At 40.4% G+C, this 15,231-nt stretch overlaps 1 protein-coding gene and 2 long non-coding RNA genes across 3 annotated transcripts; all 3 read left to right on the forward strand.

The window, feature by feature from the left end:
• The first annotated feature begins 1,630 nt into the window (after positions 1–1,630).
• On the forward strand, positions 1,631–6,142 carry LOC100501620 (putative protein kinase superfamily protein). Its single transcript, NM_001196303.1, has 12 exons — positions 1,631–1,835; positions 2,702–2,894; positions 3,377–3,403; positions 3,592–3,745; positions 3,886–3,934; positions 4,025–4,139; positions 4,469–4,560; positions 4,902–5,037; positions 5,125–5,189; positions 5,267–5,364; positions 5,455–5,557; positions 5,717–6,142. The coding sequence occupies exons 1-12, from the start codon at positions 1,740–1,742 to the stop codon at positions 5,855–5,857; spliced, it is 1,269 nt and encodes a 422-aa protein (NP_001183232.1). The 5' UTR covers positions 1,631–1,739; the 3' UTR covers positions 5,858–6,142.
• A 4,213-nt stretch (positions 6,143–10,355) lies between these two features.
• On the forward strand, positions 10,356–10,879 carry LOC103644052 (uncharacterized). Its single transcript, XR_002267664.1, has 3 exons — positions 10,356–10,439; positions 10,511–10,634; positions 10,723–10,879. It is a non-coding gene; the product is annotated as an uncharacterized lncRNA (long non-coding RNA).
• Positions 10,880–10,905: 26 nt separating this feature from the next.
• On the forward strand, positions 10,906–11,341 carry LOC103644051 (uncharacterized). Its single transcript, XR_561448.2, has 3 exons — positions 10,906–10,993; positions 11,089–11,173; positions 11,253–11,341. It is a non-coding gene; the product is annotated as an uncharacterized lncRNA (long non-coding RNA).
• The last annotated feature ends 3,890 nt before the right edge of the window (positions 11,342–15,231 follow it).

A 15,231-nucleotide genomic window follows, 5' to 3' on the forward strand; every position in this document is an offset into this window, starting at 1 on the left:
AATGAAAGAAAGGAAAAAAAATGAAGACACTGGGTCTCATGCAGGAAACCATGTCGGCTCAATCTCCAATAAGCTAGGACACCGTCCCAAATACGTTGGAGAGCAAGACACCACTTCTACCACATGTTTTATGAGACCGTAGTAAAGCCTCGGATACCATGTACGTAGCTTGCGACCCCTCGACATGTGTGAGTTTCGCCGTTTGAGTTGGAAGATGTAGTTTCTACAACTCATGTCTTGATGATGTGGCAGTATAGACTCTACTTATGGGCTTCATGGGTTGGGACTGCTCTTAGCCGTGATAGACCAGGATCAAGGATACCTTCTTTGAGCTGTAAGCGCAACACAGTTATAATTCTAGACACAACATCAACACAAGACACAAGACACGACTGATATTGATGGGGGCCTCAGTAGCGGCACTAGGCGTCGTCTGGCCATCAATCTTAATGCCCAGGGATGGGAGGAGAACGAAGAACTCATTGATGTTGAACCTAAAGGCAGCCACGAAGAGTTTTATAGTAACTTGGTGAGCGCACTATCTTGCTTGTACAAACTTTTGATGATATATGTGCTCATCAAAATTTATCCGTTGAAATAAGCTGAGTAAACAAACACCCCTATCATATAATTAAAAAATAAGTTAAATTACATAACCTTAGAAGGAAACAAACACCCCTAACAAATGATATCGTTCTCATCATCTTCGTTTCATCACGTTCGCACAAAATTTGATTGCATTGCTAATATTTGTCGCTCTATTGAACTAAACTGTAACAAATAAAAAAATTGCCTAGTTTTTTCCATTAATAAAGACTAGTTTAGGAACTCTATTTTACTAAGAGAGTTTTCTATTTTTTCAAGAGAAAATAAACTATTTTTTAGATTAATTTAGGAACATCATTTTTCTAAGAGATTTTCATTTTCCAAAAAAAATAGTTTATTTCCCCTTTGAAAAATAGGAATCCAGTAAAAAAATTGAGTTTCCAAATTAGCTCTTAGAAAATAAGAATCCTTTGAAAAAAAAACAGATTACCACACTGCTCTAAAAAGGGAAGAAGATAAGCACGAATCCAGTAGCGCAGTGCGTGCTTTATTTTTTGGGTCAAACCACGGATAGAAGAGAACGTGTGTTAGAGTAACTCCAATAGTTATGTAAATTTTAGCTCTTTAAATCATAGATTTAAGAAGTTGCTAAATGTTTTTTAAGTAAAAAATGTGAGTTCTCCAATAGTTCTCTAAATATAGGTTGTAATTTTGTGTTGTATATATCCATATAAAAAATAAGTCACAAAAACTATATAATGCAGTCAACATTTTTGTTTAGGGAGTTGTTAAATGGTTGCCAAATGTAGAGAGAAAATGAGGTTAGATGACAAGTTCTTAAATTTAGAAAGTTCGTTTAGAGAACTGTTGGAGAATAGTTTTTATGTTAACTACCTAAATTATTGATTTAGGAAGTCTTTTAGAGAACTACTGGAGTTGCTCTTAGTGTATTACCTGTAGGGCTAGATAAAAAACCCGAAACTCGAATCCAAAATACCTAAAACGCCCATAGCAAACGACTTACGGGTGTAGCAGCATCCGATTTAACATCCATCCCCGCCCCGCGACCCGCATAGACCGGACGCCCTTCCACTTTCCCCTTCCCTTCCCTTGCATTCGCGCGTTTTCCACCTCCCATCACGACCTCTTCCTGACGTTTCCCCAATTCCTCCGCGCTAAGCAGAGCAACAGCGATGGCGACGAAGTACGCTGCCGCCGCGGCTGATCTGGTCACGGGCCGTCCGCGGAAGCGGGCGAGGCTTGGCTGGGACGTGGCGTCGGCTGCCGAGGTAAATACCCCTCACCGACTCCTCTCCTCTCCGATATGTTGTAATTCAGGATACTGTTCGCCTCTCCATGCGGCGATTCCGCATAGAACTATCATCTATCCCGTTAGATATCAGTACCTTGTTATGGTATTCGTGGATACATTGATCTTTTAGATCTAGGTCGTTTATGTGTTGTATTTAGAGCCCAGATCCACAGAAATTCTATTCTATACTGGTCTTGCAAAATTAGTATGACAATGTTCTCGATGGTGCTGTCTACCTTTTTAGCCTGATTAATCTGACCAGGTTTATATAATTATATTTGACTTAGAGCATGCATGCATGCTTTGTTTTTTTCCCGAGAGCACGATTAGAGCTGCAGATAGTTTGGTTTAACATACTGGGAAGTTTGGTCTCAATACGTATTAGATTTTTTTGTATGTGGGCCAGCACTCCTTTTAAGTTATGTTCAATTCATGGAAAAATATCTTGGACTGAATTAGTAGGGTAAAAAATATGTGCTTTCTACCTTAAATGGGAACATGGTTTCACATAAATCAACGACACCTTATGTTGCAATTCTTATTATGCTTGATCTACATGATTATGATCTGACTGAATTTTATTAATCAAATAAGAACCATTTGTTAGCATCTATGAATAGTGTGTGTATATTGGATTTTGCGTCTTAATACAAGTATTACAACTACATGCTTTCAAGTTCGTATCTATAATCTCTCATGTATTATGCCTGTGATAACTGATGCTCTATTCACCACTGTGTTCCTTTTGTCTTATATGGCTCAATTGTCACTGTGGCCATCACACAGGGAAGTATTTGTTTATATTTTCTCTTGCATGAAAAAACAATGGATGGATGTGTGTAGGCTCAGATAGGAACATTTTGTGGGCAAGAAGTTGGTGATGTGGCCAGCCTGCTATTATCAGCAAATCCTTCCGACCATACTTGTTCGTCTCTGCTCCCGAAGGGTGTGGCTCGAAATGCTTCCCCTCCCTGGAGAGAAGACGATAAAGATGGCCATTATGTATTTGCTGTTGGAGAGAATTTGGCCTCTCGCTGTAATTACACTTGACTATCACTATTGGAGTAATTTCTCTGTGATGTGATGCTCATCCTTCTGGGGTTTACATTTCCCTTTTTCTTACTCGTTTTAAAAGTTGTGGGCTTCTTTATGTTGTTAGCATTTTTTTCTTTTGAACAGATATTGCCATTTGAACTTTTTCATTATTTTTCAATCATGCCTCAGTAGACATCTATTTGGTTTCATACTCTTTTAGGACCTTGTTTTCTTGGATGCTCCTATTTTATTTTGCGTTTCTAACATCTATGTGGTTCAAGGTTTTCATTGCATGTTGACTTATTTTTAGCTCCCAATGATGTTAATGTTATGTTGCATCTTGACATAAGATCTTTTTTAAAAAAAAAATCGTGCATGTCGTCTGTCTGTTTCTGTATTCCTATAAATGTTCTTAGATCTTAACATATTGCACTTCGTGGGAATGATACTGTTCTAATATATCATTTTTATGTTTTTTTGCAGACAAGATATACAGAAAAATGGGTGAAGGTTAGTATTTCTTTGCCGTCATGTGTTCATATTGCTGGATACAGACTATTTAATTTAGTTTATTAATTTGTATGTCCAAGGATCTGTGCCATTGACCCATTGTTATTGTTTCTAAAGGATCATGTTTTTATGATGCAAGTAACTCAGCAAAACTTCCTTTAATATTTGTTACCTTTTTATTTGTTTAGGTACTTTTGGTCAAGTACTGGAATGCTGGGACCGAGAAAGCAAAGAGATGGTGGCTATTAAAATTGTTCGCTCTGTAAAGAAATACAGTGATGCAGCAATGATAGAAATTGATGTCCTGCAGAAGCTTGCAAAAAATGATGCTGCAGGCAAACAGTAAGTTATACATTTACTTGTCCCCATTTTGGAAACAAAGGAATAAGTTCTGTACTTCTGTGCATTAAATTGTGGGCTTTCTTAAAAACTATGATGCTGCTGTAATGGAGGAAAGTTACATGCTTATGGTGTTTTTGCAGTTGTGTTCAAATACGGAACTGGTTTGACTATCGTAGCCATATTTGTATTGTAAGTATAATGGTTGGTTTATAGAATTTCCCCTCACCGGCAAGTAGACATTGGGGCCAAATCAATCAATATTTTTTGATGAATTAACAGGTCTGCGAGAAGCTTGGCCCAAGCTTATATGATTTTCTGCAGAAAACCGGCTTCCATCCATTCCCAATTGATCTAATTCGCCGGATCGGACAGCAACTTTTGGAATCTGTTGCATGTGTGTAGAGACAATACCCTGCAAACTTTGAATATCTATATATTTTTATTTATTCAAGCTTCTTGTTTTTTGTTTTCTTTCTCTGATGTTTTACCCTTCTTTGATTCCAAGTTCAAAATTCTGTAACACATTTGAAAGACAACCAGTAGTGCTTTTCATATTTTTGATTCCTTTATTTAGAAAACTATTTTCATATTTTTCAAATACTTGTGTGCTAATTTATGTTATTTTCTTTGCCTTTTGGGATTGGCGTCTTTTATGCCAGTTCTCGTAACTTGGTTTCACATATTCTTTTTCTGATGTATCCTGATATTTGCCTTTACTTGCAGTCATGCATCGTCTTCAGCTAATTCATACTGATCTGAAACCAGAGAACATCCTCCTCGTTTCTTCAGATTATGTCAAGTTACCTGATCCCAAGGTACTTTACGCTACATGATTAAGCGTAACTTGTTTCTTACTTGAATCGGTGTGATGTGCCATCTCTTTTATGGAGCTAACCCTAACAAATGGTTCTCAAACTTGATCTCATCTAACTAACAGTTCAATGTCTATCTCTTAGCTAAGAAGCTAACTAACAAACCGATTAACTTAATATGATCAATTGCACGCTTCTGCTGCTTGTGCTTAACCTTTATGCTGCTGTCTCTGCTAAGGCCGAGCCCATGACATGCTCATCAATTTAATCTCTTGTTTACTGTAATTTTTCTTGAGCTACTGTCTGTTTCATGAGTTATCTTAACTAGCAAATTTTCAATCTAGGACGGATCATTCTCAAGGAAACTGCCAAAATCAAGTGCCATTAAATTGATTGACTTTGGAAGTGCAGCATACCATCACCAGGATCGCAGTTACATTGTATCTACCAGACACTATCGCGCCCCTGAAGTTATTTTGGGTATGAATGTAGTCGCTGCCTAATTGCACACGTCCTTTTCATTACTTGTGGAGCCCAGTTGCTTAATATTTGTGTTGCTGTTGTAAGGACATGGATGGAGCTATCCATGTGATATCTGGAGTGTTGGTTGTATACTTGTTGAGCTTTGCTCGGTATGTATTTCTCTGGTTTTTTGTTGTTGATATAAAAAAGGTGATTGTCTGATTAAATCATATGCCTCATTTTACAGGGTGAGACACTGTTTCAGACTCACGATAACTTGGAACACCTTGCAATGATGGATAGAGTTCTAGGTCCTCTTCCACGGCACATGCTGGAAAGAGCCGAGTATGGCTTTTGTTACCTGCTGGCATTTTTTTGTACCTAAAATGCTGCCTTTTGAGACTAATTCCAGTTGTTTGCCTTCCGTATACTCAGCCAGCATGCGGAGAAGTACGTCAGAAAAGGAGGATTGAACTGGCCACAAGCAATAACAACAGTAGAGAGCGTTAGAGCTGTTCTCAAACTGCCTCGCCTTCAGGTAAAGGCTCCTGATGCTTGGTTGTTTGATTCTTCCTCCTGTGTTTTCGGTTTTCTTTCCCACCTTGCTATTACATCTAGCTCCTCTTTGGTTTGGTATTGCATCCTTTTGAATTTGTTTATTTATTCTTCTAACCGTGCTCCCCTGTCTCTGGTCCAGAACCTGGTGATGCAGCATGTGGATCACTCTGCGGGGGACTTCATTGACCTTCTGAAGCGCCTCTTAGCCTATGAGCCCTCGGGAAGGTTGACTGCTCAAGAAGCGTTGGGCCATGTCTTCTTTACCAGATACCGGCAATAACAAGTCGCCTCGCCATGACATCTTCGATGATTGGCTATGGCACATTTATCTGACGAAGAATTAACAAAATCTAGAGACAGTTGGCGAGTTCTGAGTATTCAGAGGCAAGAGATACAGCCTTGAGAGAATTCAGATGGTCGTTGAACAAAGAGAACTTGGCGCGAGTGCTTGTAGACATATCTGGTATATGTGTGTGTGCACGAAGATTGCGGTTGGATACCAATGTAAATGCAAGTGTAACTGAATTAACTGTTACAAATTTTTCTTTATAAGCTGCAAGCTCACACACGCAGAGTTCCGTTGAACAATAAGCATCGATCGGCATGGACTCAACCGTGGGACATAAATCGAGGACGAATTTTTTTAAGGGCCGTTTGGATTTATTAATTTTAGAGGAATTATAATTTATTTAATAAAGTAGTCTATTTGCTTGGAATTAGACATTCTATTACTTTCCAAAGCTCATAGAGTATGGAAAATGATTATATATTCAATATAATATGATTCTATTCTTTAAATTATAAGAGACTATTTAGCTCACTTCTATATATAAAAATGTAGCATATAAATATATTATATATATTGCTAATAATAATATATAAATATATTTCTCATAAAACTATATTATTTCAATTGAATTATTTAATTGATCTTTGTCTAAATTATTATTATTATTATCAATCACGTGTAGCTTTCGTATTGTCATCCACCAACCCTGTGCAGTTTTCATATTTATACAGTGGTGGTTGTAAAACTGGCGGGAGGATTGATTTCGGTAGTTCTGGCTTGGTTGCTACATATGGGGAGAAAATAGGTTTAGATAAGAACTTCTCATATTTAGAAACAAGATATAAAGAACTGTGGGGGCAGGGTTTTTTGTTAATATTTTTCTAAACATAAATATAGGTTGGATTTTAAGTAACTATTGTGGATGCTCTAAGACTCTCTTCAATAGTCTCCTCTATATTTTCTCCATATATCCACTATTCTGTCACGTCAACAATCTCTCTTCAACTTTTATAGGGGTTTCCTCTAAATTCTCCCACTTACCACACTACAACTATAAAATATGATTTTTATATCTATTCATTACTTATTATCATTTTTTTCTCAACTAAAAACACAGCCATGCACTAAAAACGAAGGCAGGAGGCTGCCTCCATGCCCCCACATCTGGTGGAGTACTGTGCGTAGCGCAAAGAGGAGGCTGTAGGGACGTGCATTGAACCGGAAGAGGAATGCTAAATGTGTACAAGGCAAGGGGAGGCGACAACGTTGAACATGGTCTAATCAGGTCCGTTTGGTTTACGAGTCATTTTCAGGATCTCATTCTAGAATTAATTTGTTAGCCAAGTAGCTTTAGATTTTGTATTGGATTCTGTGTCCAAAATCTCACAATCTCCTCTAGAGCTGATAAACTATTTTACATTGGTTTTGTGCAGTATTTGAATTCCAAGAACCCATGGTAAACCAAGCGCCGCCCAGGTCAACCCAAACAGGCAGTTCGTGGCACGGCACATCAGCTCAAACAAATCGCCTGATTAGATGACCGTGCGCCCGCGCAGGTTTCTACGAGCCTGGCTAGCCTCGTACGGTCATTTTGGACATACCTGTCAATGCAGGGAAATCTCTACTCCTATTAAGAACGTAACGAGGGCGTCCACAGTCTCTCGTGCCCCCGCCCGTGACGTCAGCAGCCGCCTACCCCGCGCGACAACGCCCGTGATGCCCACCGCCGCCTACCCCGCGCGACAACGCCGATGGTGCCCTTCCTTCCCCGGCACCCGCCAGCTCCGCGCGAGCCGCCGGCGGGATACCCGCCTCCCCCGCGCCCCCGACAACTCCGCGCGAGCCGCCAGCTCCACGCGTCCGCCGCAGTGATGCCGCGCGCGCGCCCACCACCAAGCTCGCCGCCTACCAAACCCGCCAGCTCCGCGCGAGATCCGCCACAGTTATGCCGCGCGAGGGAGACGACGGGATAGCCGCCAGGCAGATCCGCTTGCTCGCCGCAGTGCTGCCGCGCGATGAAGGCCGCGCGGGGGAGACGCTGGGAAAGCCGCACCTCCACGCCCCCATCAATCCCGCCCACCACCAAGCTCGCCGCCTACCAAACCCGCCAGCTCCGCGCGAGATCCGCCACAGTTATGCCGCGCGAGGGAGACGGCGGGATAGCCGCCGGCCAGATCCGCTTGCTCGCGAGGGAGAGGAAGGAAGGCCGCTCGGGGGGAAACGCCGGGAGAGCCGCTACCTCCGCGCCCCCGCCAATCCCGCCGCCCACCAACCCCGTCCTCGAGCCCGCCCCCCTCCAAGCTTGCCCCATTCCATACTCGGCGACAGGATTCACCGCGCTCCCTTCCGCGCCTGCTATTAAAAGCTAGGACACAGGTGATCCCTCCAACCCATCCCCACTCTCCTCAGATCCACCGATTCACAGCCGTTCTTGCATTTCTCAGAGGTAGGCCGTTCTTGCATTTCTCAGAGGTAGGTCGTTCTTGCATTAATGTTTATGCCCGATGATGAAGGGACGGTAGATCAGGCATGCATGGTTGGTTGTGGTGCTTTCTGAATTCAGAACCGCACGCTTAACTGGATGTCACATCTAAAAAGAAGCTTACTAGCTTGTTGATTGCAGTGTTTCACTGTTGTTCATATAAAGGTAACTCATTCAGTCGTTCTAGCACGTACTACCTGTCAGGACGGATACGGTATACTCGCGGATTTAGTTTGCTTTCTCCTCGCCTTTTTTTGAATTGAAATAAACTGGTCACAACCTGGATTTACGGTTTTGTCCATGGCAACAGAGAATTCCGCATATTCGCGCTCAGATTCTCGCCCTCTGCTGATGCTTCTGAATTGTGTTATGAGCAGCTGGAGCTGGAGGGCATCCAGAGAATCTCGGCAAGAAGGAAGGAACAGGAGCAGGTGCGTCGTGAGGCGACGGAGGACCTGGCCGAGGATCTGTCAGAAGGCGAGAAGGGAGACACCATCGGCGAGCTTGCGCCGGTTGAGACGACCAAGAAGAAGTTCCAGAGGAACTTCTCTGACCTTACCGTATGGTCTGACGACAATAAGGAGAAGAAGCTTTACATTGTGCTCATCAGGTCTACCCACTTGCACATTGTTTTGTTCTATGTTGTACTAAATTGCTAAACCATATATATATATATATATATATATCTTCGGTATTGAATTGAGTTCTTGAAATTAGTAGTGCCAAGAGGTTTTGTTCATAATAATGTTGACACTGACATGTTTTTTGTGGGTTTTGTTCATAATAATGTTGACACTGGCATGTTTTTTGTTTGTTCATACTTTTTTCATTGCTTGATCTATGATTTTGGCCAATACTGACTGCATCTTGGGTGTCATGATATTGGCAGCGATTCTTGGCAGCTGCAGGGAAAATGGTTGTTCTTTTGCGTATAATTTAGGGGAATCGAGCTCTAGATTTTTGGGATTTCATGGTTCCCATTCTGCATTTAGATTATCGTTCTCTCTTTACGGCCATATCTTCAGTTCATGTTTTGTTCTGGTATTTGGTTCAGGCACTGCAACACTGGACAGTTTTACCATATGCCAGTGACCATGCTCCTGCAGTTTCTGTTCTACAGTTTTTAGATGTTAATTTAGACTGTATGCCAAAATCCATAGCAAACCTCTTTATCTTCAGTTCATGTTTTGTTCTGCTCGGTGGATGAATCCATGTCTTGCCATGCTATTGTTACAGAAATCGAGAAAATGATTCCTTTTTGCGGGTTTGGATTTAGAATTGTACTGTTTTTCATCTTATTTCAAGCCTGATTAGAACTCTTTATCTGGTTGGTTGGAGATATGGGGTGATTGGGGTAGTGTATTGTAGCATGTCTCCATATTCACAATTCTTCATCAATTCTCGGTGATGGACTCTTACCTATCTGCTCCAGCTCCTTACTTGCGCTAAAACTGAACTTGTGAGGTTGTTGGGGGACCTCATGAAATGGCATAAGATGTTTTGTTTTATGACTACAAGATGTTTAGTCTTGTATGATGTGGAAGCTCTTTTTTACTGCTCTCCTGCTGCTTAAGTTCAATGTTTTTGTGAAGTTTGAATGTTCGAAATCTGCTTAAATTCAGCTGGTATATGCCCGAGGAGATTCCGAAGGTCTTGGAAATCAGCGGCGAGCGCAGCCTCATCTACAACTTCTTCTCCTACCCCGTGTATTAATCACGGTACACAAGTTTTCCTCAAATTTTTATTCTATGCTTTGTTTTTCGGTATATTTTTATTTTTGTTTCATACTTCCTGCAAAAGAAAGCTATATATACTTGGTAGATGAAACATTCACTATACATGTTTTTGATTTATTTCACGATTAAGAAAGCTTATTTCATGTTATAAACCTCAAATCTATGTTTTTTTGGTTTATTTTCCTACTTTGTTTCATACTTCCTTCAAATGTGGAGATTTACATGGCTTTTTTATGTTTTGATTTATTTCAAACATATTTTTAACTATGATCAATACTATAAGATCAATGGCACCATCTACACTTAACCAACATAGGTCGGTTGCAGCCCTACATCACGTCCCTACAAAGTTTCCGTAAGTACACATTTCACTTGTCGCATATATATATGCGTGGACAAAAGAATCTAAACTCACTTTTAATGTAGTTTCGTGTTATTTGATGACGTTGAGAGCGATGACTTACCAAAATTTAAGAGTATCGTAGCCAGAATCGTTGTTAAGTTCCCTAGACGTCATGACAGCCAACATTTTATTCTACAAGACATCACTGTAAGTCACTGGGTCAAACATTCAAACAAAAATAAATGACGTCAACGTATTCCTCTTACTCATACGACGTGCATTCTGAAATGACTAGGGGTCAAAAATAGAAGCAATTTCATACCGCGATAATGTCCAAAGATTTGACACCTTACTCCAACAAGGATCTACATATACATTATATGGAGTGGCGTTCTATGTAAGCTGGGGGCCGTATCTATTTCGGAATTTTGGACATAGGCTAGAATTGACCTTGGCAACTCAGACTGTTGTGGAACCATTCCACTTGCCAATTCAGTTCCCGCCGTATCCAAAACATCTTATGCCATTTCATGAGGTCCTCCAACAACCTCATAAGAGGTTTATAGGTATGTGCCAGCCTTTCTATATGGAGTATACTTATACCGCACTAAACCATAAAAAATATACTCGAAATTTAATCCCTCATATATGAATGTCTCAGATGTAATAGGAATTGTCATTCATTTGGCGCCGTTAGAGCACATCGGTGGAAGGCCGTACAGAGAGGCCATACTAATGGATTCCAGGTCATTAATTTTAACTACAATCTTTTTTAAACTGCAGACGTGTTATATTTTATTCAAACAATACAAGCTTTATTTATAGGTGGGATATAATCGTCGTGGGTATTTGGCCTGAACTGTTGCAAAGAAATGCTCTACGGTGGGTGTTAGCTAGAGAAAACAAGAGCATAATTATCGGAACTATGCTGCGCCATAACAAGCTACACAGTAAATTCTATTATACTTAAACTTCTTTGTTGGAGTAATGTCAATGAACTTCTTTAGTAACTAAGTCTACTACATAACAATAGGATGCTTGCAAACCTCGGACCATAGCACTGTTGAATTCGATCCAGATCATCACACCACACAACGATTGCAGAGTGAGTGTTTCTTGCAATAATTTAGAAATTATAATTAAGTAATCATGTTATTACATATCATTTACTAAATTGCAGCAATTCGGCGCTCCATGATCCAAAATCCGAGGAGTGCTTTAATCAACAATTATCTAGAGAGGAGACGGGCTTATCTGGCAACATTGGTACCGGATGTGTAGTGTGATAGCTTGTTACATTATAGGATTTGAAGTTATGTGTCAACTAAAGATGGTCACAATTATTTGTATTTCGCAATTTATGTTATCAAAAACAGCAATAAAGAATGAGCATGTCCTTGCTTCAGTTTTATGAGAAGTTCTAATTGTATGCATGAGTTGGCTTCGAAATTGTGAGTTATTATTTGTACAATCTATCTGTGTTGTATTTGCAGTCTTCTAGGTAGCCACAGCTTCATGCTGAGCCATGACAGTAGCTGCTGGTCTGTCGTGTAAAAGTTCAGATTATCAATAGTATAGTAAAAATACAACAGAAATATACAATTCAGCCAGCCAAAATAATACTAAATGAACTTAAAAATAAATACATTTTTCACTCGTACAAACCTTTTACCTATGCAGCGATATCTTATATTCCAGTTGAACACTACATACCAGATTGTATCCCATAAATCAAAACCAATATCTGAACTTTTTGTTTGAATGTTTGACCCAGTGACTTACTCTAAACATATAAAAATCTGAACTTTCACTATACAGACAAAGAGGATTGATGACAGTTCTCTGCATTTCCCCTTTTGATTTGTGATAGCAAGTTGCGAAAGTGTTTAAGGGGAAAATATTTGGCCTATTTTGCAATGCACTGTTCACAGAGTTGGAGCTTGAAATGGAAGATGAGTAAGGCTGCTATAGATAGACTGCGCTAATCCAATTACATGAATAAATCACCATGAATATGATAACCCCAAATAATGCCTTTTTTTGTTTTTACTGGCAAGAATCTTCTGACAATGAAAGTCTTTTAAGCCATTGTCTGCTAATTTAAGCTAGGCACAGATTGTGCCAATAAGCACAAAAGCAACCACCTTCAGTTTATATTAGCTCTAGGACACCAATCATCAATGTGGGGTGACTATTGTAGTTATTCAGTCACCATGAATATGGTGCAACACTTTCTTTTCTTGTCAAATGAATAGGGAAAGATTAGATACTCAATCTGTGTCATTTTGCCAATTTTTTTAGCAAGGGTCATTCTACCAATAAGATCACTGTCCTAGAGTTAATAGGTTGTTTTGGATCCTTGTACTTCATGTAATCTGATTCTGCCATCAAAACAAAACATAGCAGTAGAATGGTTATCTGAAAATTTATTTGGAATAGTTTGGCCTGACGGTCTTGATACCCGAACCATGAACAGAATTCAAGAGGACCTAAATAAGATCAAAAGAAAACAGTTTCCACGTCCAATAAGTAGAGGGATATAAAAATCTTTCCAAGGTTATTTCTACATACATGATTGCATGACCAAATTATCCAAATCCCAATTATCCAAGCAGTATGCCAAAATGAATCTGTGTGCATGTTTGTTTGAATAGTCTGTGAACCTTGACGGGCTTGAAAATTATTAAAAAAGTCTATTGCCCCTATCAGGTTTTCTTTATGGAGAACAGAGAACAAACACAAACAAATCAGATGGGACATAATGTTGCTCGCACACCATGTGCAGACATCTCAAACACCATTAATACAGGTAAAACTTAGTACATGCGTGTATATTAATGAATGCAACGTAGTATATGTAATAGAACAGTAATATACAAAGTTACATTGTAGGTGATCAAAATGGATCAAACTCGTTTCGACCAATTGTTGATGCCAAGGAACGTAAGAGGCAAAGAGATAAGGAAAGATATGCCACGATGTCCGATGAACAGAAAAACGAGAAAAACAAAAAGCGTCGAGAAGCACGTCTACGAAATAAACAGTTGAATAAGAAGCTGCCTGAAGCGCGTCAACGAAACAATTGCCAAAATATGATGCCCAACGCGCCAAGAGGTGATGAAATGCGTCAACTTTAGAGTAATGTTTCTGTGCATAAACCTACTACTGAAAAGTAATGTGTTCATATTTTTGTAGGTGGAGACAAAAAAGTAAATGTTGATCCAAATGATGATTCCGACTGTTTGCATATCAATTATACAGTACAGTCGAACGACATTGACGCACCGACAGAAGTTCTAACACCAGGTACATGACTGTTCATTAGACTAAACATGCAAAAAAATCAAGTTTCATACGGTTTAACGTAGTATGCCTTATTACAGGCAGTGTGCACGAAACTGTTGGCCACACACTAAGCATACTACGCAGAGGACCGCCTACTTTAGCGAGCGGTACAAAAACTTAACTCCCGTCGAGAAGGAGTTTAGGCGTGAACGCCTTAGGTTGTATAATAGAACACCAAGGCGAAAAGAGGCAAAGGTAGACCACAACAGGAGACATAGAGTTATGCAAGCCGACACTTTGAATCCCACATCCATCGCCATGGAGGACCCAACATATACCCCTGAGTTTGTACACCCTACAGCAGATGCAAAGGGATCTGATGGATCCATATTATCTGTCTGCGACTGGGTTATCCCTGAATTCGTCAACGCACCTTTCTTGCCATCTCCAACCCAGACCGAGGATGTCGCTTCGCCCGATATGTCTACCAATACACTAAAGCGTAAACATCATGTTCCTCGTGGGGAAAGACAAGCTATATTAGCTCGTCGAAACCAGCTATTTGAATCAGCCATATCAAGGAAGGTGGGAACTTCGATTGAGGATACTAGCGGTGACGTTGTTGAAGGGGACGATTGGACACAGCGCCATACGCCTATGAAGATCACCAACAATGGTAATTACTATCCAAGTTTATATGGATCTTGCAAGACATCGATAGTATGTAGTCTGACTAAACATGTGCTTACATCATCTTGGAACCATTTAGGTGATGACGATGAGGGTGTCATATTCGAAGACGATGATGATGAGAACGAGGGATACCTATTCGCTGCGCAATGTACTCTTTTCACTTTTTTATCCTAGCAAGGCTTATGTAAATATTCGTGTCTTACTCATTGTTTTCAAAAAAATATCAGATGAGGATACCGATGAGGATATCGAGATCGATGGTACTCAAGATGAATCTACTGCCACTTATGTTTCTGACCCGTACGACAAGGTGTACAGCAACATCCCTGAAGAGACACATATGCTAAAGCTTGTTCCTAACTGCGGTTATTGCACCGCGAAGAAGTTTGAGTATGAGCCACCTGGGTTTTGTTGTCGTGGTGGGAAGGTTGAGCTAGCTCCAGTGGAGACCCCTCCCCAACTGAAGAGGTTGTGGGATAGTGCAGACTCTGATGCTAGGCACTTTCGTGATAACATTAGGTTTTTCAATGGCCATTTCTCTTTCACTTCCCTATACTGTTGCCTCGATAGTATGACAACTAATGTAAGGGATTCTGGTATATACACGTTTCGAGCACAAGGCATGATGTACCACAATATTAAGTCATTTGGTAGGGAAGATGGGGCAGAGCATAAACACCTTGAGCTTTACTTTTATGATGACGATCCCAGCCTCGAGCATCGGTACCGTAAGTGCCGTGAAGAGCATCAACAGAAAGACAAGGAGGTTATCAACCAGATAGTCGACATACTACGTGGAAACCCATACTCCGAGCACCTTAGGACC

This window comes from Zea mays, chromosome 2 (assembly GCF_902167145.1).
Source record: "Zea mays cultivar B73 chromosome 2, Zm-B73-REFERENCE-NAM-5.0, whole genome shotgun sequence".
NCBI lineage: Eukaryota > Viridiplantae > Streptophyta > Magnoliopsida > Poales > Poaceae > Zea > Zea mays.